A 24,534-nucleotide genomic window follows, 5' to 3' on the forward strand; every position below is an offset into this window, starting at 1 on the left:
TCAGTTCACAGCTATGCTTTTCTTCCAACAATGATGGTACTTTGATACACAGTAAAAATGCTTCATGTGTACTCCTGTTTTGTCACAAGGAACATTAAAAAGGCATGTACTTGGCCAGGCACAGTGGCTCACGCCTGTAATCCCAGCACTTTGGGAGGCCGATCACCTGAGGTCAGGAGTTCGAGACCAACCTGGCCAACCTGGTGAAACCCCATCTCTACTAAAAAATACAAAAATTAGCCGGGTGTGGTGGCAGGCGCCAAAATATCCAAAATATATAAAATATTATATATATAATTATATAATTATATATTATATATATAATTATATAATTATATATTATATATATAATTATATATTATTATATAATATATAAAGATTTTTTTTTGAGACTCCATCTCAAAAAAAAAAAGGCATGTACTTATGGGTCAGATTTAACAAAATCAATCTGTATTTTATTTTTATTTTAGTTTTGTTTATTATGGCTCTTTTTAAAAAAAAAAATTAATCATTTTTTTTAAAGATGGAATTTCACTCTCATTGCCCAGGTTGGAGTGCAGTGGTGTGATCTCGGCTCACTGCAACCTCTGCCTCCCAGGTTCAAGCGATTCTTCTGCCTCAGCCTCCCAAGTAGCTGGGATTACAGGTGCCTTCCACTATGCCTGGCTAATTTTAAAAATATTTTTTAGTAGAGACAGGGTTTCACCATGTTGGCAAGGCTAGTTTTGAATTCCTGACCTCAAGTGATCCACCCGCCTCAACCTCCCAAAGTGGAAGGATTACAGGCATGAGCCACCTTGCCCGGCCCGTTTATTATGGTTCTTAAGTAAAACCATTTTTGTTTTTTAAAATCATATGTGGCAGTGAAGAATCCAATGACACTAGTACAGTTTGGGGTTACTGCCTTGATTTCTGCTAAGGCACCAGCCATTTGGCCCACGTGCATTGAAAATGGCAAATAATATATTATTATGAAAATAAATTTGAAATTGCAGACCACCTGAAATGGTCTCAGGGACTCCTAAGGGGCCCAGGGACCACACTTTGGGAATGACTACCCTAGAGAATTATGTGCTTCCCAGTATTCACCAGGTTATCTCACTCTATCAGGTAGTAGTTCAAGGGTGAAGATAATTAATCTTCAAAGGTTCTGTTAATACATCTAGAGTGACTAGAGGAAATTAGAATTTCTCACTCATTAGGTATATTAGAATTTATCACTCATTAGAATTTAGAAATTAGAATTTCTCACTTATTAGGTATATTAATAGCTACTATACTATATTATTTTCCCTTTCTGTCATCCAAGGTAGGTGCTTTTCTGCTCTCTGAATCACTTAGGATGTGTACCCACATATCATTCCTTAAACAAGTACCCTTAAGGAATTTAGGAAACTTAATTATGAGGGGCTAGTGGCTGGGTGTGGTGGCTCACACCTATAATCCCAGCACTTTGGAAGGCCAAGGCGGGTGGATCACTTGAGGTCAGGAGTCCGAGACCATCCTGGCCAACATGGCGAAACCCCATCTCTACTAAAAGTACCAAAATTAGCTGGGCATGGTGGCTTGTAATCCCACCTTCTCAGGAGGCTAAGGCACGAGAATCACTTGAACCCAGGAGGTGGAGGTTGCAGTGAGCCAAGATTGAGCCACTGTACTTCGGCCTGGGCAACAGAGTGAAACTGTCTCAAAAAAGAAAAAAAAAGAGGCTAGCATATCTCTTTTCTGCCCTTGACTTACTGTTTTTAGAAAGGAATCAGTGAGGCTAAATTGTCTTGTCCAAACTAATTTTCTACTACTTCACAGACATTTCTCTAACAAAAGATCTCATCACTAACAAATCTATTAGCTCCAACGTTGTTAACTCTGACAAGCTCCTGACAAATAGACTCCTGCATGAATGTGCTACCGGATTTCCTTCATTGTCTGCCAAGTCAACGCTTACATACAGGATTCTTTAATAGATATCTATGTGATATTGAGATTAGAATGTCTACCTCAGTAACTTTGATTCATCTTAAGCCATTAGATGTCTCTTGACATTTAGATAATAATCAACTACCAAAGTACTACAGGAGTTCAAAAACATTCATCACCCTTCATGTTGGTATAGTGGAGTTTATGACGTATCTGGGTTACAAAAATTGGATTTACACCATAAATGCTAATCTTAATACCTGTTTTCCTTATGAGTGCAGCCACTTGGGGGAAAGACTTAACAGATTCATAGTAGGTTTTCTCCACTGAGGCCCTTGTTCAGTGTTCAGTGCTCTCAACACTAGTTCTCTGCTCAAACTTTCACACTTGACAAGAAGAAACAATAGGAGAACAACGTTCCAGACTTCAGGAGAGAGCCTCTTTTTTTTACCCAAATCATAAGATTTTAGTGGTTCCAGTATAAATTGATAAATGATTGGTTTGTGTTATAGTCATTGTGTCATAGAGAAAAAATGATATGCTTTCAAGGCAAGTTTTATAATGTTATTCCTTTGGCTGTAATATACTTGATGTTTCTGAGATCCTTTGTATTCTTGCCTCAGAGCTTAGCTGATGAACCTTAAATTCATTCACACACACTTATATGCCACTTATGCCACTTGGAAAGCTGATATTGCACTTGTTGAAGGGCTTACTAATATTCAAACCCTCCAGTAGATAGAGCTGTTGTCCAATGAGTCACTAGCATGGGTCTTTCTTTTTCAGTTCTTTCTCTAAGAGGGGTCATTTTGTTTAGAAAAAATAATGCCCTCTTCATTTGCATGGCACTTTGTCATGTTTAGGGGATGTTTTTATTCTTACATTTTTCTCATTTGATTTCCCAGAAAGATGTAAATATTTTCATCCTTTATTTATAAGAAAGGCAACCACGCTTGTCCTTATGCACAAGGTTGCTGGATAAAGAAGTTGAGCCACCTGACTCCTGATCTAGTTTATTTAAACTAAGCTTTATCATGTTTAGGACAATGCCAAGCCTCTGTGTATACTTACCCAGTCATTAGCAGTCTAAGTGATAATGTTGTTTTTAGTTATTCCTCCTACTGTGTCATTATGATTATGTCCTTCTTTTAAGCATCCAGTTAAAGATACTGAAAGGCATTAGAAAATACTAGCAGCTAAGACTTTGCACTAAAAGCCTGAGGGCTACTATATTTCCCCAAATTTCTTGTCTCACATTATGGTTCACTCATTTTGAGATACCCCAGCTAAAACATCCAGTAACTTGCTGTACCTAGTAGCAAGAATCAGTTTGGCCTAATAATCACCACGTCAGCTTAATTTTTACCTCCCAGAGGTCCTGCTGTATTGTCAATTAATAAGTAACAAAAACAATCCATTTACCTTTGGATAAACTGGTTAGCTTTTGTTTGTTCATTCAGTTATCAGACATGTAATGAATAATGCCTTGGGTGTGCCTTGAACATTATTTACAAAGAGCTTGCTGAGAAATGGTCTATATTAGCAACAACAGTAATGATAATTAATACTTAATTAGCAGTACAGGCCTTGTTCTAATAGTTATATACTTTACATCTGTCAACTGCCATAGGTTCCTCCTTATTTTTCTACTATAAAATTTATACTAAGCACCCTTTGGTTTGCCTCTTTGTTTCTTTAGTAGCAAAAGAAAGTATGGAAAAACTGCTCTGAAGAGTAGAATGTGCATCCTGTCAGCAGTTTATGTGGTACGTGCTGTCTGGCAGTTTTTAGAAATGGAGATGGCATGATGATATTATCTGATTTCTAAAGAGCAAGGATAAAGGATTAACCGTATTAGCAGATTACTAATGTTTTCAGGGATATATTTAGAGAAACACTGTGATTATTTTTACTGTTAATGTTTCCATGTATAACTACATTTCCTTTCTCCACTCCCCATTAAGAGTTGATTTCTAATCTACAAGATTTTATTGGTTTGTCCATAGCACTAAGTTAAGAATAAGAACACAGTCTATAATTCTTCTCTTTGATTCAAAGAAATAGTATTAAAAATCATATATTTTTAGGTAACTGAATGTGAGATATTTCTGTCACTTCTGGTGAAATTTCTGGATGCAGATAAACCACAGTGGCTACGAGCCGTTGCAGTGGAATCAATACACAGATTCTGTGTGCAGCCTCAACTATTAAGGTAAAACCTCAGCAGTAGTTTGTTAAATAGATAGGTTAATGTTTATTAACCTATAAACTAACCTATAATAGGTTAATAAACTAGTCAGAAGACTTTTGGTATTTATTCCCAATATTAGTGATTTCTAAACAAAGAAAATAGGGTATTGTATCTGTAAGGACGGGTAGGGCGTGTAGATGTGGTAAAGAACTGTGAGGTAAACACGTGGTGAGTGATAGACATCAGTCTGAATTTACTGATTGAATATAGCCAAAATAATTTTTTTTAGAACTGTGACCTCTATCTGAACCTTTGTCCTAAATTGGTAAAATTACTGAGTTGTAATGAAGAATGTTTTAGTATAGTTTGGTAACTCTTATAGTAATATCACTTGCTATAAAAAGGTTTACAATTTTTAATATATTCAAATGTTTTTCCCAAAAACTTTTAAATTATTTTACAGGTCATTTTGTCAGTCCTATGATATGAAACAGCATTCTACCAAGGTTTTTCGTGATATTGTAAATGCACTGGGATCTTTTATACAGTCCTTGTTTCTTGTCCCCCCTACTGGAAATCCTGCAACAAGCAACCAAGCTGGTAAAAACATACTCATAATTTTGTTTCTTATATTCTGCCATAAGTTACAGTATTGACTATTCTGAGAGGATATTATGAAATTCTGTGACTAGAGAAATTTGGGTTACCTAAACATGTTGGTAGTAAAGAATTGCACTTAAAGAATAATCTGATGTCACTGAAGCAGTTGTGTTTCTTTTTTCCAGAATAGGTTTTCTTCTGTGACATACTTTCAGTTTCTCTGATCACATAAGAACAAAAGTTTAGATGCTAATCTTCATTTTAAAAGAACCTTTATTTGATGACTCCCTTTGAAGAGTCTAGATGGTTACCACCTTGGGAAGACTTAGTCCCTCTCTTAAAGGGGTTAACATGGTTGGAGTTTGTTTGGGAATCTATATGGTTTGTTGTTTCCCTTTACCTTCGTTCTCTTCCACTTTGTACTGAGTGATGGTTTTGTATACTTTATTCCCACTTCTGATAAAAAGTGGTCTAATGAAAGATAGGCTAAACATTAATCAGTATTTTTACTTCCTCTAGTAGCTTTTATTTTAAAAAGGGAAATGGTATTTTAGGGAAATAGGAAGATTCTCTGATAGACAAAGTAGTACTGATAAATTTCATTTATTTCTGCAATACCCATTCTGATAGTACAGAAATTTTTTTTTAAAGATTGGCCAGGTGTTTGACTATTACTGATTTGTAGTCAAGTAGTAAATTAGTGTCTTTCCTTTTTTTCCCTTCTTCTCTAACAGGAAACAATAATTTAGGTGGCTCAGTCTCAGCACCAGCTAACTCAGGAATGGTGGGGATTGGTGGAGGTGTTACTTTGCTACCAGCATTTGAATATAGGGGAACCTGGATACCTATTCTGACAATCACAGTTCAAGGCAGTGCTAAAGCCACCTAGTAAGTAGTAGTAGCATCATTTTATAAGGAATGATGTTGTTGGGGGTGATATTTAACCTAAAATGCTTCTCTATTATATTTTAAATTTTAGACCCAGTACTTCTAATGTATTTTAGAGCTCATTTTCTTTCATCATATTTTGAAAATTGTATCTAGGACTGGATTTTATTTGTTTTCTTTTGTGCTGTTTGTAGACTAACAGCATTATAAAACAAACTGTGATTTCTTTACATAGGGACCTATTAGCTCTCCTATACAGCTTTTTGGTTTAAGTATATGAATTAGTTTCAGACCACTTGGGCTTAGGTCTTCTAATATTAGCTGAGTTACTATCAGCAAATTAATCTTTTTTTCTTTTTTTTAACCTCATTTCTCTCATCTATACAATGGGAGTAGTGATATATCTAATTTTCAGAATTCTATATGTAAGAAAAGTTATTTTAAGTGCTTATCTAATCATTGTTAGGGTTTAACACGTGGAAATTTTAGTTTTTAATTAATTAAAAAGTGTTTAATGGATTCCATATCTGTTATTTTTAAATTGTTTGTCATTAGCCATTTCAATTTAACAAATGCATACTCAATAATGTATTACTGATTTTTTCTTAACTCTTAATGAGATACAGTACTTACAGAAATAAGGCAATCAATACTACATGGATTTAACATTGCTATAGTTACTATGAGGCAGTTATAGATATATTTTGAGTAATTGGTATGTATAATTAAAACTATCCTTGGCCAGGTACAGTGACTCACGCCTGTAATCCCAGCATTTTGGGAGGCCAATGTGGGCAGATCACTTGAGGTCAGGAGTTCGAGACCAGTCTGGCCAATGTGGTGAAACCCCATCTCTACTAAAAATACAAAAATTAGCTGGGTTGGTGGTGTGCACCTGTAATCCCAGCTACTCGAGAAACTGAGGCAAGAGACTCGCTTGAACCTGGGAGGCAGAGGTTGCAGTGAGCCGAGATCATGCCACTGCACTCCAGCCTGGGCGACAGAGCGAGACTCTGTCTAAAAATAAAATAAAACTATCCTTATGACATAAATCAAGACTTAATATGAAACAGACTCAGGAGGCTGAGGCAGGAGAATCACTTTAGTTCAGGAGTTGGAGTACAGCCTGGGTAACTGCGAAACCCCATCTCTTAAAAAAAATAGAAGTGAAACAGAATCTTTGGCTAGTTAAAATCATCAGTTTCTCTGGTGTGTCAGTCTGCATTGTATCATCCTAGGTATATTTTACCTTACAGCTTTATTTTGCCTAAAATTATAAAAGTATAGAATCATAGAAGACTGAAATATTTTAATTAAAATTCATTGTTATTTTTAGTCATTTATATTAAAATTACTTAGTATTTTTTAGGCTTTGCCTTGTACAAAAGGTCAATGACTCAAGTATACTAGAGAATTAAGTTGTAAAAGAATCAGATATCTAGCACTAAAGGAGACATTAATTATCTAGTTCACCTTCCCACCTCATTTTATAACCTGAACAAAAACCAACGCTGAAGAAAATTTTTGCCTTCATAGAGCTTACACTTTAGTGAGTGAGATAGTAAATAAATAAATACACAAGTAAATATATAATATAACCTTGGGTAGTGGTTAATTTGAAGAAAAAGCAAGTTAAGGGCATAGAGAATGACCAAGGTGAAGATGGGGACAGAAAGGGTCTCCCTGAGGAAATAATACTGAGCAGACGCATAAAGGGAGGGAGTGAAGATGTGTGCTTGAGGAAGGAAAAAAAAAAAAAAAAAGAAACAAGCCACAAAATAATAGATACTTGTCTGGGTTGTAGAACTCCTTTTTAAAATTTATTAGTAAAAGCCTACCAACACTGTTTATTGATACTGGATTTTAACTAGTTCTGCTACTAAATACTGTGATTTTGAGTATAGCACTTGATTTCACTTGATCTGAATTTTCTCATCTTTAAGACAAGATTAGGACTGAATCTCTAAAGGAACATATGCATAGATTTTTTTTTAGTGCTATACATACTGAAATTGCTTAATTCTGAAATAATAAATGGCCAGAAAATACTGGGTGTTCTTTTGTACATGGGTTAGTATGTTCACACTGGAGCTTAACTGTTGAGTTGGCATCTTTCATTCATTCATTGTGAGGTTCAATATAAAATGATTTCACTATTTTCTTTGAAGGCATATGTGTACATCTTGATTGTGCATTCTGTTCTTTTATTGACTGCTTGAGTATAATTTGAAAACTTAAGTGATATATAGATAGAAGTAGTTTTGACGTAAGTATTGGTGGCATATTCTTCTATATTTATTACACTACAGATCCCTTCAAAGTTGGACTTGTGACAGTTTTTGCAATTTGACCTTAAGTTTAAAATGTTTAAACAGATAAATTACATTTTATCTCAAAGTGGAATTTATGCAGAAATTCTAATAAAGTAGCACTGAAACAGTGAGGTAAGAAAGTATGTGTTTTCTTTTAGGTTTATGATATAAATAAAAAGTATAAATTACCCTTTCTCCTAATGCTTAAAGTCTGTGCCATAGAATTGGAGAATTGGAGTTTCTGATGTTTTGGATTATTTTATGTTTTAGATACATTTTCCCAATAGATCACATATTCTTTGAGAATAGGAATTTGTCTAATGAGATGCTTAACACTGATTGATTTAGGATGTGGCTCTCAAAGGCTAATTGGCCTGGGAAAGATTAAAGCCGTAAACTTTATCTCCCCATTTGAGCTTAAGTTTCTTTCTATTTTTCACTTTCCTTTTATGTTTGGGGGTACATGTGAAGGTTTGTTAAATAGGTAAACATGTGTCATGGGGAGTTGTTGTATGTATTATTTCATCACCCAGATGTTAACCCAGTACCCAATAGTTACCTTTTCTGCTCCTCTTTCTCCTCTCACCCTCCCCCCTCAAGTAGACCCCAGTGTCTGGTATTTCCTTCTTTGTCTTCATAAGTTATTATCATTTAGCCCCATTTATAAGTGAGAACATGCAGTATTTGGTTTTCTGTTCCTGCATTAGTTTGCTAATAGCCTCCAGCTCTAGAACTTAAATTTCATGATCAACAATGTAAATATATTTCTAATGATTACATAAATTTTTAAAAGCTCAAGAGTTGACACATTAGTGGTAGGCTTTAGTGTCAGACTTGATTTTAAAAACTTCTCATTGATAACTGTCATATTAGTCCTCAGTTTTATTATCTGTGTCTCTTAGGGTGTTAAATGAGATAATACATATTAAAAAAGTAGAGTCCTAGGCTAAGAGTATTTGCTCAGCGAATGATCACTATATATAGATGTTCTTATTATGTTTTTTTTGAATTTAGCATTTCTTTATTAATTACCTACCTTGATGATTCAGAAACTTTAAGATTTTGAGGTAGGACATTTTCTTAGCATTTTCATTGTAATCTTTAGTAATGTCAATTTTACTTTTGAGATAATTCATATGCCATGAAATTCACACTTTTACAGTGTACAATTCATGGTTTCATTATATTACAAAGTTGTACAACCATTACCACTACCTAATTCCAGAAAGTTTTCATCACCCCTAAAAGAAACCTCATACCCATTAGCAGTCATTTCCCAATCCCCCTTCTTCTAGCTCCTTAGCAACCACTAATCTGCTTTCTGCACCTATTGATTTGCCAATTCTGGATATTTCATATAAATGGAATCACACAATAAATGTTATTTTGTGTCATACTTCTTTGACACAACATAATTTTTTTCAATTGCTATGTAATAAATGTACATATTTTCAGGGTAAATGTGATATTTTGATACATTTATATAATGTGTAGTTATCAAATCAGGGTAATTGTGTTATCACCTCAAACATTTATCTTTTCTTTATGGTGGGAACATCTGAATTCGTGTGTTCCAGGTATTTTAAAATATGCAATAGATTATTGTCAAGTGTAGTTACCCGACTGAACTGTTAGATGCTAAATTGTATTTTTGTACCTATTAATCAACCTCTCTTTACCCCCAAACCTCCACCCTTCCTGGCCCCTGGGAATCACCAATCTGCTTTCTACTTTAATGAGATCCACTTTTTTAGCTCCCACATCAGTATAATTTTTTTTTTTTTTTTTGAGACGGAGTCTCGCTCTGTCACCCAGGCTGGAGTGCAGTGGCGTGATCTTGGCTCACTGCAAGCTCTGCCTCCCAGGTTCATGCCATTCTCCTGCCTCAGCCTCACGAGTAGCTGTGACTACAGGTTCCTGCCACCATGCCTGGCTAAATTTTTGTATTTTTTAGTAGAGACAGGGTTTCACCATGTTAGCCAGGATAGTCTTGATCTCCTGACCTCGTGATCCACCCGCCTCGGCCTCCGAAAGTGCTGGGATTACAGGTGTGAGCCACTGTGCCCGGCCCAGCATAATGTTTTGAAGGTTCATCTGTGTTGAGAATATGTTCATACTTTATTCCTTTATATGTCTGAATGGTATTCCAATATATGGAATCACTTTTTTTAAATTAATTGGTGCATATTGGGTTATTTTCACTTTTGTTTATTATGAATAATACTACCATGAGCATTTGTCTGTAAGTTTTTGCATAGACATGTGTTTTCATTTCTGTTGGGTATACAACTAGTAAGTGGAATTGCTGGGTTATATGGTCACTGTATGTTTACATTTTTGAGGAAGTGCCAAACTCTTTTCCCAAGCAACTATACCATTTTACATTCCTACCAACAATGTGTGAGGAGGGTTCAGATATCTCCACATCTTCAGCAATGCTTGTTAATCTTTTTTATCATAGTCATCCCAGTGAGTATGAAATGATATCTTACCGTGCTTTGATTTGCATTCCCTAATGACTGGTGACAAGCATCTTTTTGTGTGCTTCTTGGCCATTTATATGTCATATTGGGTGAAATGTCTATTCAGATCCGTTGCTCCTTTTTAATTGTATTGTCTTTTTCTTATTTAATTTTAAGAGTTATATATTCTGGATGCCTGTCTCTTATCAGATATGTGATTTGCAAAAGTTTTCTTTCATTCTGTGGGTCTTTTCATTTTCTTGATTGCTGCTTTTTGAAGTACAATTGTTTTTAATTTTGATGAATCTAATTTATCAGTTTTTTCCTTTGTTGCTTGTGCTTTTGGTGTTATATCTAACAAACCTTTGCCTAATCCGAGGTCATGAAGATTTTTACCCATGTTTTCTTCTAAGAGTTTTATAGATTTAGCTCTTACATTTAGATCATTGATTCATTTTGGAGTTAATTTTGCATATGGTGTGAGATAGGGGTCCAACATCACTCTTCTGCATGTGAATATCCAGTTGTTCCAGAATCATTAGTTCTTTGTCAATTGAATTACTCTTTTTTCTAGGAATTATTTTGCCAGATATCAATTTTAAGAGGTTTAGAACCATAGTTCACTACCTGCCATGATTTAAAACAGATTTATTGTCCTTCCTGCTGAAAACTTTCTCCTAACTATGGGGTAAAAAATTGCTCAGCAGTTTGAACTTGACACACTGATGCTCTTATTCTCACCTTGTTGGCAGATTGTACTTGAAATGATAGGTGAGCTGGGCATCTCACAGCATGAAAAGCATCTTCCTCTTCATAGGAGTGATTTGATTTGATGGCACCTTATTTTATTTTATTTTTTTTTTGAGACGGAGTCTCGCTCTGTTGCCCAGGCCGCAGTGCAGTGGCGCAATCTCGGCCCACTGCAAGCTTTGCCTCCTGGGTTCATGCCATTCTCCTGCCTCAGCTTCCCAAGTAGCTGAGACTACAGGCACCTGCCACCACGCCTGGCTAATTTTTTATATTTTTAGTAGAGACGGGGTTTCACTGTGTTAGCCAGGATGATCTCGATCTCCCGAGCTTGTGATCCACCCACCTCGGCCTCCCAAAGTGCTGGGATTACAGGTGTGAGCCACCACGCCCGGCCAATGGCATCTTATTTTTAAAGCACAAGTCAGAGTTTAAGAAGTTTTATCTCATTGTGTTTTGCATGTCAGTCTTAATTTTTCTAATATCTAATATTTAATGAAAACATTGGCACAACTCGGGAGAATGAGAAGTAGATTATTAAAATAATTAGCTGTGGCAGTGGTCAGGCCTTAATTTTTCTAATCAGGTTTTTAGAATACCATGAAGAGATCTCTTCCCTAAATGAAAGAAATTTGGTAATGTCCCTTTATTTTTTGCTATTCTGTTAATCTTAATTTCTGTAGTCTGTAAATTGTAGAAAATAGTTTTATGTATTTTTTTTTGTTGTGGCTTCTCATGAGTATTCTATATTTTTCATAATTTCAGCTTAGAAATGTTGGACAAAGTTGAGCCTCCAACTATACCTGAAGGTTACGCCATGTCTGTGGCATTCCATTGTTTGCTAGACCTTGTTCGTGGAATCACAAGTATGATTGAAGGAGAGTTAGGAGAGGTTGAAACAGAATGTCAAACCACCACTGAAGAAGCTTCTTCACCAACACAGTCGACAGAACAGCAGGATTTACAGTCAACATCAGACCAAATGGATAAGGAAATTGGTATGAGTCTGTATTTTTAATTTTTATTGGAAATAATTTGAAATTTATAGACAATTTGCAAAAATTGTAGTTTTTATAAATCTTTCACCCTGATTTCTCAAGTGTTAACCACTTTCCCACATTTGCCTTACCATTTTCTTGAATTATATACATGTGACTATACTTTTTTCTGACCTATTTATAGAAGAAGTTGCAGACATGATGCTGTATTACTACCCTTTAATGCATCAGTGTGTATTTTTTCAAAATAAGGTTAGTCTCCTGTATATCATAGTACAATCGCCATCAGAAATTTAACGTCAATCCAATATTATCATCTAACTCCAGGTCTCATTCAAATTTTGCCAGTTGCCCTAGTGATGTCCTTTTATGTGTTGAATTTAGTTGCCATGTCTCAACTTGGAAGTTTCTTAGTTTTTCCTTGTTTTATATGACCTTACTTTTTTGAGTACAAGTCAGTCAGTTTGAGTTTGTGTTATGTTCCTTCATAATTACATTCAGCTTATTCATTTTTGACAGGACTGGCACAGAAATGTTGCTGTGCTGTACTTACTGTATCATTACATTAGGAAGCATACTACAGTATCAATTTGTGTCATTATTGGAGATGCTCACTTCTATGAGTTGGTTAATACAATGTCAGCCTGGTTTCTTCAGTGTACAGTTAATTATTAACTTTTTGTGGAAAAATACTTTCAGATTGCTACTACAAAAGAGTGCTTTCCCATCTGCATTTTTTTATTTTTTAAAAATTATTCACTTATATTAGTATAGATTCATGGATTCCTATTTTATTCAGAGGATTACAGTCTTTATTATTATTTGGTTTGATGCTCAGATTGTTCCCAACATGGCCAATGGGACCTCTTTCAAGATGACCCATGTGTCCTTTGGACATGTCCCATGCCCTTTTGACATTCTCTGAGCACTTCCTTACTATTTGATAGAACAAGATGTTCCAGGCTGATCTTGGATGATTCTTGTCCATCCCAGGTGTCAGTCATTTCTCCAGGAAGCCCTGGTTCCTTTTAGTGGAGAATAGTATTGAAACGAACACAGGGATACTAGGTATGCTTTTCGCCACTTGGATAGGAAATACATACCCACATACACACACCCACACACACAAGCACACGTCTCTGTACATTTCTAAAATGTCTGTTTCTCTATATTGAATTACCATGACATCACACTAGTTTCTTCAGTTCCAGTTCAGTACCGCAAGGTTTATTTTTAACTTTCTGTATTTGTAATTCCCTTCTCCAACAGTGTGGAACCTGCCCACATTTTGCTCAGTGTATTTACTTATTTGCTTGATTCTCGGTGTATGTAATCAGTCTCCTGGCTGAGCCAGTTTGTTACACTGCACCCTGCCCTCACTCCAACTGGTCACACAGGCTGAGAAAGTTTGGGTTGATGAAGGCAAAGGGAAAGGAAAGGATATCAGCTGGGCATAGTGGCATGTGCCTATAATCCCAGCTACTTGGGAGGCTGAGGCAGGAGGATTGCTTGTGCCCAGGAGTTTGAGTCCGGTCTGAGTAACATAACAAGACCCTGTCTCTTAAAAAAAAAAAAAAAAAAAAAAATATGGCTGGGCATGGTGGCTCACGCCTGTAATCCCAGTAGTTTGGGAGGCCGAGGTGGGTGGATCACGAGGTCAGGAGTTTAAGACCAGCCTGACCAACATGGTGAAACCCTGTCTCTACTAAAAATACAAAAATTAGCCAGGTGTGGTGGTGTGTGCCTGTAATCCCAGCTACTCAGGAGGCTAAGGCAGGAAAATCTCTTGAACCCAGGAGGCGAAGGTTGCAGTGAGCCAAGATCATGCCACTGCACTCCAGCCTGGGCAACAGAGCAAGACTCCATCTCAAAAAAAAAATATATATATATATATAAGATATATATATATAAAATTTAACTTGTGTACAGAAAGATCTTACCACAGATATTTTACAACAACTTATTTTTAAGACTTCTTCAAGTCTGAAACTATAGTACGGCTTCTGAGTTTTCATTCTTTTAGATTTTTAAATACGGAATATTAGTATTTAATAGTTAAGTTGTTAATGGAATATTTGACATATTGTCCAGGAAAATTTTAGAATGTCACATATTAATAAATATTGTGCTATCTATAATTACAATTAAATATTGTATGTTTTTTTCCTTTAAGTTAGTAGGGCTGTTTGGGAAGAAATGGTGAATGCCTGCTGGTGTGGTCTTCTTGCTGCACTCTCACTCCTTCTTGATGCCAGGTATTAAGTCTTTGTAAGTTTTATATTGAACTGTGTCAGTTAAAAAAACACATTAAAATGGTTTACTTACATTTGTCCCTAGAATTATTTTCTAATATTAGTTTTTTATATGTGTGAAACATTATTCTTTTTCCCTCATCCCCCTTCCTCATTCTGTCCTTGCCCTGCCCCAAGCCACCAGAATTGTCATGATGTTTTAATGGAAAATACAGTCCTAAAATTATAGAATGCCTTTTTCATTTCAAGACTTACAACTACTTTTGCAATTATGATTATATTTAATTTCTTTGTTCTTTTTCTTTAGGATTTAAAAATTTACTGGTTTCAAAATGCTTGATATTTTAAGCTAAATCTTTATGTTCTTGGTCATTTTCTTCAGTAATAAATACATGTATTATTATTCATTGCTTTTACCCAGTTCAAATTTTTCAGGTTATGTTAATAGATTAAAATTCCTTAAGTATATTGGTAATATTTTGACAATTTTTTTTATAGATTTTCTTAAAACATCACTGAATACTTAATTCCACATCATGCTTTACAATGTAATTAAAAATAAGTTAATCACATTAAATGAAATACTTTCTTTTCAGCACAGATGAAGCTGCCACTGAGAATATTTTAAAAGCTGAACTGACTATGGCTGCTCTTTGTGGAAGACTGGGCCTTGTAACTTCAAGAGATGCCTTTATAACTGCAATATGCAAAGGTTCCCTGCCTCCCCATTATGCTCTTACTGTATTGAATACCACCACTGCAGCTACACTTTCCAACAAATGTAAGACAGGCTTACTCAAAATTCTCTCTATGTAGTGAGATGATATGGTGTAGACAGAAGATTATAAACATCTGAGTTTAAGTCTCTGCTTTTTCACATACTGACTCTGTGACCTTGGGGAAATTAATGTCCCTGAGAGCTCTTTAAAAATAAGGGGGGTGGGGTAGGGTGTGGGGTTGGGATATCCAAAAATCCAGAATCTAAAATGCTGCAGAATCTAAAACTTGTTGAGCACCAACATGACAAAGGAAATGCTCATTGGATAAGTATATAATGTGAATAGGTATATAATGCAAACCTAAGTATTTACAAATATATTATGCAAATAAATGCATAAGTATATATAATAAATATATTCAAAAATCTGAAAAAATCTGAAATCGGAAACAGTTGTGATCCTAAGCATTTCGGATAAGGGATACTCAACTGGTAATAACAATTTTAAACAATAATTATGAGAGTAAAATAAGATAAATCTGGAAGTCCTTTGTAAACTATGAGATACCATTGAAATGGTGATTGTTATTTTTTTTTTAATGGAACTAGTAGAACAGTAATGTTTGCAACCACTTAGGTTAAACTTACATTCAAAAATTTATTTTCTTGTTGAATTCTTTGAAAATACTTGTTTGTTACATGTAATATAAATTTCAATGTAATATTTAGGGTTTTTTTTGTTTATACGTTTTTTAATGAGACAGGATCCCGCTATATTGCCCAGGCTGATCTTGAACTGGGCTAAAGCAGTCCTGCCTCAGCCTCCCAAGTAGTTGGTATTACAGGCTAATATTCAGTTTTCAAACTGAAAATGTATTGGTCTCTAACTTAAAAAGCATACCAGGGATACGTGTTTAAAATACTTAGAATGTGTTCTAGTTCTGTATTGCTTATGAAGAAATCTACCAAAGTTATATAATTTTATGTTGTATGGAAAATTACTTAATATTTGCTTAACTTGTCTTGGTTTTTGTACCTCATGAAGTTTTTGTGTTTTTTTTTTTTTTTTTGAGACAGAGTCTCACTCTGTCGCTCAGCCTAGAGTGCAGTGACCCAGATCTTGGCTCACTGCAACCACCGCCTCCTGAATTCAAGCAATTCTCCTGCCTCAGCCTCCTGAGTAGCTGAGACTACAGAAGTGCATCAACATACCTGGCTAATTTTTGTATTTTTAGAAGAGTCAGGAGTTCACCATGTTGGCCAGGCTGGCCTTGAACTCCTGACCTTAAGTGATCTGCCTGCCTCAGCCTCCCAAAATGGCTGGGATTACAGGTGTGAGCCACTGTGCCCAGCCCCTCATTAGTTTTTTAAATGTTTGCATATAGATATTAGGTATTACTGATATTTAAATAAGTGTATGGCTAAACTTGGTTTAATCAAACTTTAAATATAACATTACTTTAAATGCAATATAAAAATATATTTTAATTATTTAGGCTTTCCTTTGTGTTCTAGCATATTCCGTTCAGGGCCAAAGTGTTATGATGATAAGTCCATCAAGTGAATCTCACCAACAAGTTGTGGCAGTGGGTCAACCTTTAGCAGTCCAGCCTCAAGGGACAGTAATGGTAATGTACTTGTTTTTCTCTTGGTTATCAATTAGCTATCAAAGAAACTTCTTGTACCTATCTTTGTGTTTGCCAAAATGTATCATACATTTATTTACTTTCTTTTACTAGAACTACTTTCTTAAACTAGAAGAAACTAGTTTATGCAGTTGACATTATTGTAACCAATATGATAATACAACTTTTAATCAAATGAATTGTTCCTTATAAAACCTTCCAAATCTTTTTCTTAATTTTTTCTTTAAAAAATCTTTTAATACATTAATGCTACTTTACAAGCTTTTAATTTTTAAGAATACATAACAATTATTGAAAATGTATCCTTTTTAAAATATAGCTGACTTCCAAAAATATCCAGTGTATGAGGACTTTACTTAACTTGGCGCATTGCCATGGGGCTGTTCTTGGAACATCATGGCAACTTGTCTTGGCAACTCTTCAGGTATGTAAAAGTGTCTGGGTCAGAGATTAGTGTTGTTTTTATATATAATTGCTAACAGTTAGACTAAGCAATGCCTTTTGATGTTTTGGACAGGCCTAAAAAATAGATAGTAAGTATGAAAAAAGAGAAGTTAGAAAGGGAAAAAGATGTGACTCATATTGTAGGAAGTGGTGGAATGCTTCTCATAATGGCCTAAGCTCTGCTGCATATGTTTAATATAATTAATTATTTTATATGAATGTTAATTAGTGATTTTAGTTTTAGGTTTTAAAAACCTACTACTGATTTTAATTTTGGTTACTAGAAGTTACTACTGATTTTAATTTTAGTTATTAGACTTTTTATACTTTTGTAAACTTCTTCATTTTGATTTTTTTTTAATTTTACAGCATCTTGTATGGATTCTGGGATTAAAGCCTAGTAGTGGCGGTGCCTTGAAACCTGGGAGAGCTGTAGAAGGACCCAGTACAGTAAGCTCTAGTCTTTCTTACCCAATTAGTGTATCCCAAAGTGTCATATATTACATTTAATTTTATTCTTCTCAGGTTCTAACGACAGCAGTGATGACAGATTTACCAGTGATTTCCAATATACTTTCAAGATTGTTTGAAAGCTCACAGTAAGAGTCAGTTTTTTTAATTGATAAAAACATTGTTATTAGTTATATATTTTAGATCAAGATGTCTTATTTCTTCATTTCCTTTTTAGGTATCTTGATGATGTATCACTGCATCATTTAATAAATGCGCTTTGCTCCTTGTCTCTAGAAGCAATGGATATGGCCTATGGAAATAATAAGGTGTGATATTCTACCTTTCTGTTTTAAATATGATACATTAGTTATATAAGATGTACATCCATTATGATCTTAGTGTTTTACTAGTAGAACTAACACTCAGATTGTATGGTAACCATACTCTGTTGGGTTTTTACCACTTATGGTCATTTGTTGAAGGAGTAAAAAGGACATGATTTGGCTTGTGATGTGTCTAAATATGTCATATGATTTTAAGTTGTGTTCATTTCTCTTATATACTGAACATTTTAAAAATATTTTTATAAAATAATATAATACAGTTTTATAGGTTATATAAAATGTCATGATAATACTTGTAATTACAATTTATGGTTGGGGTAATATAAGATTTAAATTAAAGAATGTTTGTCTCAGTTTCCTTTGCCTTCATTGGGATGGAAAGTAAGGAGCTAATCATTTCTTTCTAAAGGTAATGATTCTCCTTATCTTGAAAATTTAAATTTTTATTTCTTCATTGATTAAATGAAACAGTACTTTTGAATATTAACATTCAAGAACATTTCTTTCTATACTACTAAAAATATCACTTTCTGTTTTACTTGGAAAGCACAGGAACAATTGTGTTTATTTATATCTTAGAAATAATTAAAACAAAATACTTTCCACATTTTAAAATCAATAAATATAGTTTGACTATTTACAAATAACTGAAAATAACCCAAAATATGATTTAAAAGCTAAAATTTATATAATTTAAAGCTATGACATCTAACTGTAGCATTCAAAATTATGTTGTCTGCCTAGTCTTTTTTTTTTTTTTTTGAAACGGAGTCTCGCCTGGTCGCCCAGGCTGGAGTGCAGTGGCGCAATCTCGGGTCACTGCTCTGCCTCCCGGGTTCACGCCATTCTCCTGCCTCAGCCTCCCAAGTAGCTGGGACTACAGGTGCCTGCCACCACGCCTGGCTAATTTTTTTGTTGTATTTTCAGTAGAGATGGGGTTTCACTGTGTTAGCCAGGATGGTCTCGATCTCCTGACCTTGTGATCTGCCCGCCTCAGCCTCCCAAAGTGCTGGGATTACAGGTGTGAGCCACCGTGCCCGGCCATCTGCCTAGTCCTTAAGTGTAATTCTGTGTACTGTGGCTTGTTATCTTGGCTCTTATGAAGATTGGTGAAGAAAGGCTCATTAGAGCATAGTTTCATATATTATAGTACATAGCTAGATAATTATATAAACATGCAGGTGTTTGAAACTATGTATTATGGCTGGGCGTGGTGGCTCACGCCTGTAATCCCAGCACTGCAGGATGCCGAGGCAGGCGGATCACTTGAGGTCAGGAGTTCGAGACCAGCCTGGCCAACATGGTGAAACCCCGTCTCTACTAAAAATACAAAAATTAGCTGGACATGCTTGGTTGAACCCAGGAGGCGGAGGTTGCTGTGAGTCGAGATTGTGTCACCGTGCTCCAGCCTGGGCGACAGAGCAAGACCCTGTCTCAAGAAAAAAAAAAAAAAGAAAAAAAGAAGATGTGTATTATAGTTTGCTCTAAATCAGGGCAAGGATAATATATAATGAAGTAATTAATTTCTCGATACCTTTAATAATTGTACATATTTGAGATTCTTAACACAAAACTCTAATATTTTTAATAAAGTACCTTAATGAAATCTAAGCAAGCTTATATGGTAATGTTTTCAGAATTTATGTATTTATTCAATAAGCACAGTAGGCTTACTGTGTACATGAGATCTGCTCAGAGATATTAAGAAATAAGAGGTTTCTACTTTCAAAGAGTATATAAGCTACTTGGTTCATAGTTTGTGACAATTACTATGGTATGAGAGTCTCAATAAATAATACAGATATTAAATGACATGAGATTTACTCTCTGAAGTTTTAGTTCTTTGTTATATAAGATGTTATTGGTGTATGTTTTTATTAAGATGAATTAAGATTAATCAAGATGAACTAGTGTGATTGGAGATGTATATTGAAAGATTGGTAGGATTTAGGTAGGAAAGGGCAGGTTCATGTAAATCAAAAGAAAAATATTGTAGGAAATCGTGACCTATAAGAAAAAAATAGAAGATTTGATGATTAATCATTTATTTTTAACCTTCAGTAGTGCCATTTCAGAGAGTGGTAGCAACAGATACGATTTTTAAGGAAGGCTTGGGAAGAACAGTTGTTGAAAAAATGAATACACTGAGTAAAATGGAGATAATTTCTTTGAAAATGGATTTACATGTCTCCATTTTGGGATTTAATTTTGTAAAGTGAAGTAAATATGGAATGGAAATTAAAACTTTATAAAAATAATCAAGTATAAATTTTAGAAAAGTATTCAACGTAAACCTTATATTTTTAGATGGAGGCTATAAAAAGTTTATTCAGTTATGCCATCTATAAAAATTATTATAAATATGCAGATATTAAAATTAGTGGGAAAGTTTCTATATTATTGAAAAAAGAATGTTCATCTAAATCGACTGTTCTGAGTGAGTTAAATATTCTGGGGATTAAAGATGTATATATCAGTGTTCTTTAGGTGTGGCTTTACAGTGATCAGCATCTCGTTTTTTGATCCTCGTTTCAGGAATTTGTGCCAGTGTGTTGAGGAAGTAGCTTAAGATAAAGCTTGCAGGCCGGGCAAGCTTACAAGCTCAAGCCTGTAATCCCAGCACTTTGGGAGGCTGAGGTGGGCGGATCACCTGAGACCAGGAGTTTGTGACCGGCCTGGCCAACATAGGGAACCTCTTCTCTACTAAAAGTACAAAAATTAGCCTGGCATAGTGGTGCACACCTATAATCCCAGCTGTTCTCATGGCTGAGACATAAGAATCACTTGAACTTGGGAGGTGGAGGTTGCTGTGAGCCAAGATTGCGCCATTACACTCCAGCCTGGGCAACAGAGTGAAACTCTGTCTCAAAAAAAAAAAAAAGATAAAGCTTGCAAATTCTTTCTTAGAAGAAGATGATACTTCTATAGTTACATTAACAAGCACAGTATAACAACAACAAAAATATTAAAGCAGCTATTGTTCACTGTTTACTGTATGCCAAGCACTACTAACTTATTTTATCATTTAAAACAACTCTGTGAGATTTAGTGGTAATATACCCTTTTACAGATGAAAATATGAAAAATAGCTTAAGTGACCTGCCTGGGGTTACGTACTTACTTATTGGAAGAGCTTGGATTTGAATTCACTTAGGTCTCATTCCAAAGCTCTGTTCTTAAATACTTTGCTGACTTTTGGTGTGCATCAGAAACGGCTGTGTAGTTTTTTAAAAAATGCAAATGCAAGGGCCACATTCTAGGTTTTTGAGTAAGAATCTTCAGGTGTGAGCTTTGGATACCTTATACATATTCTTTTATATGATTCCTGAGTATATCCTAGTTAAAATAAGTAAGAGGAAGAGGAGGAATAAAGAAGTAATATTAGGCAACATTGTGGGAGAACTTATATGCCAGGCACTTTCTAACATTAGATAGTTTTCTATATTATTATTATCTTCATTTTTTAGGTTTAAAAAAAAACATTCGGAAGAGGTACATAGGTTACCCAAGGTTATATAGCTATTAAGTAGTAGAGTTGAGATGAGATCCCAGTTAAAACTTCATAGACATCATCTTAACTACTATACCATATTCTCCCTAGAATCATGAATTTTTCTACCACCAAAATTTTTAGGGTGCTTTCCACATTAGCACATGTGGGAAGGGTCAACCTGACCATACTTGTCTTAAAACCCTAATATACTTGGTTCACTGGCTTCTGCTAGAAAGGAAGATATTATCACACATTTCCCTGTTAGATTTTTATTAGCACTGTGAAAATGTTAAGAATAGACTCATAAAAAATCTTTTTCTTGAAAAATTATTCTCCTAAATTGGCTTTTTTATTCAGTTGTCTTGTCTTTTTTCTAAGACAATGTCTCTGTTTGAAATACCACAGCCATCCACTCAAAAATACTCATGGCTTTCATCAGCTGAATTTGCATTCAAACATGTTTATCACCTTCATTAATATTGGATTAGAGATAACTGCCCTTTGATCTTTTCTGAAACCATTCTTGTGACACATGTACCAAGTACTCTAATTTAGCCATGTGTAATGTACCCTGGTTCCCTTTCTGATTATTGATATGTCAGGGACTATAGAAAATTGTTTTGCCTTCGTGTCCTCTACTGTTCTGTTAGTGTCTGGACTGACTGCCCTGATCTCTGCTATACTCTTGATTTCATTTTCCTTTTCCTTTATCTCTGTTGTCTCTTTTTCCCTACTTCTTGACATTCACACATAAAACCTGGTCATTTTAAGACTTTGCTGATAAGAATGCTTCTTTCTTTCTGGTTGGAAGACTAGCCATTCTATGTGTCTAGTATAATTTTTGGATTTTCATCCCTCCGCTATTAAAGCATTCTCTTCCTAGCCAGATTTTCTAATCAGGAGCTATTTTGGATACTTAAGGTTGACAGGAAGCCTTGTCTTTGATAACTGAGGTTTTGTTATATTTATTAACTTTATACTAACCACTCAGTTTTACTTTCAGTCGTGCTCTTCAGAGTATTCTCAGTTTTATTCATAGTCTAATTACTCAGAATTCTCCTTATACTATCAAAATACAATGTATTTTCTCCCTAGGAACCATCTCTTTTTGCTGTTGCCAAATTGTTAGAAACTGGTTTAGTTAATATGCACCGAATAGAAATTCTGTGGAGACCTCTGACTGGCCATCTACTTGAGGTAAATTCTCTTTCTTAAATATATTTAATTTTTTAATAAACATTTGCACACTGAGCTAATGATTCTAAATAGCCATTTGAAAAATCAGCATTAACTTTTTTTCCCCCTTTCCTGACCGTATACTTACTTATGTTTGTACATTTTATCAAGGACTAAAGTTGTTTTGTAATTTATTTCATGAAGGAATTGGTTGCTTTTATTGGCTGAAAATGGGTGACATTTTAAAGTGAGAAATATCAGTGAAATCAGCTGTTAGCTTGAGACCCCTTTCTTTTATCATACAGTCTCTTGATCCACCTCAGTTTCAGATAGTTCTGAAAGTTCAAGGCAGTTGGGGCATAGTTAATACTAAACGCTGCTCATTTATAGCCTTTGCTGTCATCATGAGATAGCTTTTTTTTTTTTTTCTCCTTTTTGAGACGGAATCTAACTCTGTCACCCAGGCTGGAGTGCAGCGGTGAGGTCTCACCTCATTGCAACTGCCGCCTCCCAGGTTCAAGCAATTCTCCTGCCTCAGCCTCCCCAGTAGCTGGGATTACAGGCACACACCACCACACCTGACCTATTTTTGTATTTGTAGTAGAGGCGGGGTTTAAGCATATTAGCCAGGCTGGTCTTGGAACTCCTGACCTCAGGTGATCCACCCGCCTTGGTCTCCCAAAGTGCTTGGATTACAGGCGTGAGCAACTGCGCCTGGCCTTGATTATGAGATAGCTTTCTGCGAAGGGGAAAACCTGTTTGGTAACACTAACTATAGATAATGCTGGAGAATTTTACCTGGATTTACATTGTCTTACATTTAGGTTGAGGTAATTCTTAATAAATAGTTCCTGCTTAAAAACAAGCTGCTTCTGCCAGTATGTGTGTTTGTGTACAGTTTAGGTTTAGGTTACCGTAGTTCTTTTGTGTTATTTAGAAACCTAGGAAAGGTATTATTCTTAGTAAGAAAAGCAGGCTGGCTGCAGTAGCTCACACCTGTAATCCCAGCACTTTGAGAGGCTGAGGTGGGAGGATTGCTTAAGCCCAGGAGTTCAAGACCAGCCTGGGCAACATAGGGAGACACCATTTCTACAAAAAATTTAAAAAATTAGCTGGGCTTGGTGGTATATGCTTGTGGTTCTAACTACTTGGGAGGCTGAATGGGGAGAATTGCTTGAACCCAGGAAGTTGACGCTGCAGTGAGCTGTGATCGTGCCACTGCATTCCAGACTGAGTAACAAAGTGAGAGACTGTGTCTCAAAAATAATAATAATAAAATAAATAAGAAAAACAGATGTACATGAGCTTTCCCCCCATTTTATTGGAATTACTTTTATGAATGATTAAAGGCTACGTGCAGATGCCTTCATTAATGGATGGTCTCATCAAAGGGCAACTCTGTGACATTATTTGATTAATGAGGGTAAACTTAAGAACCTTGGTATTAGCTTGCTTCTTTTGTTTACCCTGATATATAATTTACTGTTATGAAATCCTTTCTTTTCTGTGAATTGTTTTAGTTTCATCTTTTTTCTTCTGTCTCTCTATTGCTTGCTCTTGCCCTTATTCAGAAGGTAAGCTAACTTACATTTTGGGTGTAATTTTTCTTCCAACCCTTATTGAACATTTGATATAAAATGTAAAATTGATGTGTGACTCATAGCTTAAGTATACAAATTAAACTTAATTTTATATACCTTCAGGTCTGCCAGCATCCAAACTCTCGAATGAGAGAATGGGGAGCAGAAGCTTTAACTTCCCTTATTAAAGCAGGATTAACATTTAACCATGATCCTCCACTCTCACAAAACCAGGTAATAAAAACCTTACTTTTTAAAAAGAATACTCAATATAAAATTATCCTCCTCCATATGTGATTTTTTTCTTACCAGG

General features: G+C 35.2%; 1 protein-coding gene across 7 annotated transcripts in view; it reads left to right on the top strand.

Moving 5' to 3' along the window:
* MON2 (MON2 homolog, regulator of endosome-to-Golgi trafficking) overlaps positions 1-24,534 on the top strand; it is a 137,079-nt gene that overhangs the window by 53,396 nt on the left and 59,149 nt on the right. For all 7 annotated transcript variants that reach the window (XM_054444098.2, XM_054444099.2, XM_054444103.1 and 4 more), the window contains 13 exons: positions 4,005-4,129; positions 4,572-4,708; positions 5,443-5,596; positions 11,883-12,115; positions 14,289-14,370; positions 14,964-15,148; positions 16,601-16,713; positions 17,051-17,155; positions 17,545-17,625; positions 17,701-17,774; positions 17,864-17,954; positions 22,561-22,662; positions 24,345-24,455. In XM_054444098.2, the coding sequence (XP_054300073.1) occupies positions 4,005-4,129; positions 4,572-4,708; positions 5,443-5,596; positions 11,883-12,115; positions 14,289-14,370; positions 14,964-15,148; positions 16,601-16,713; positions 17,051-17,155; positions 17,545-17,625; positions 17,701-17,774; positions 17,864-17,954; positions 22,561-22,662; positions 24,345-24,455 (1,593 nt within the window). The remainder of the gene's footprint in view (positions 1-4,004; positions 4,130-4,571; positions 4,709-5,442; positions 5,597-11,882; positions 12,116-14,288; positions 14,371-14,963; positions 15,149-16,600; positions 16,714-17,050; positions 17,156-17,544; positions 17,626-17,700; positions 17,775-17,863; positions 17,955-22,560; positions 22,663-24,344; positions 24,456-24,534) is intronic.

Source organism: Pongo pygmaeus, chromosome 10, assembly GCF_028885625.2.
Source record: "Pongo pygmaeus isolate AG05252 chromosome 10, NHGRI_mPonPyg2-v2.0_pri, whole genome shotgun sequence".
Taxonomy (NCBI): Eukaryota; Metazoa; Chordata; class Mammalia; order Primates; family Hominidae; genus Pongo; species Pongo pygmaeus.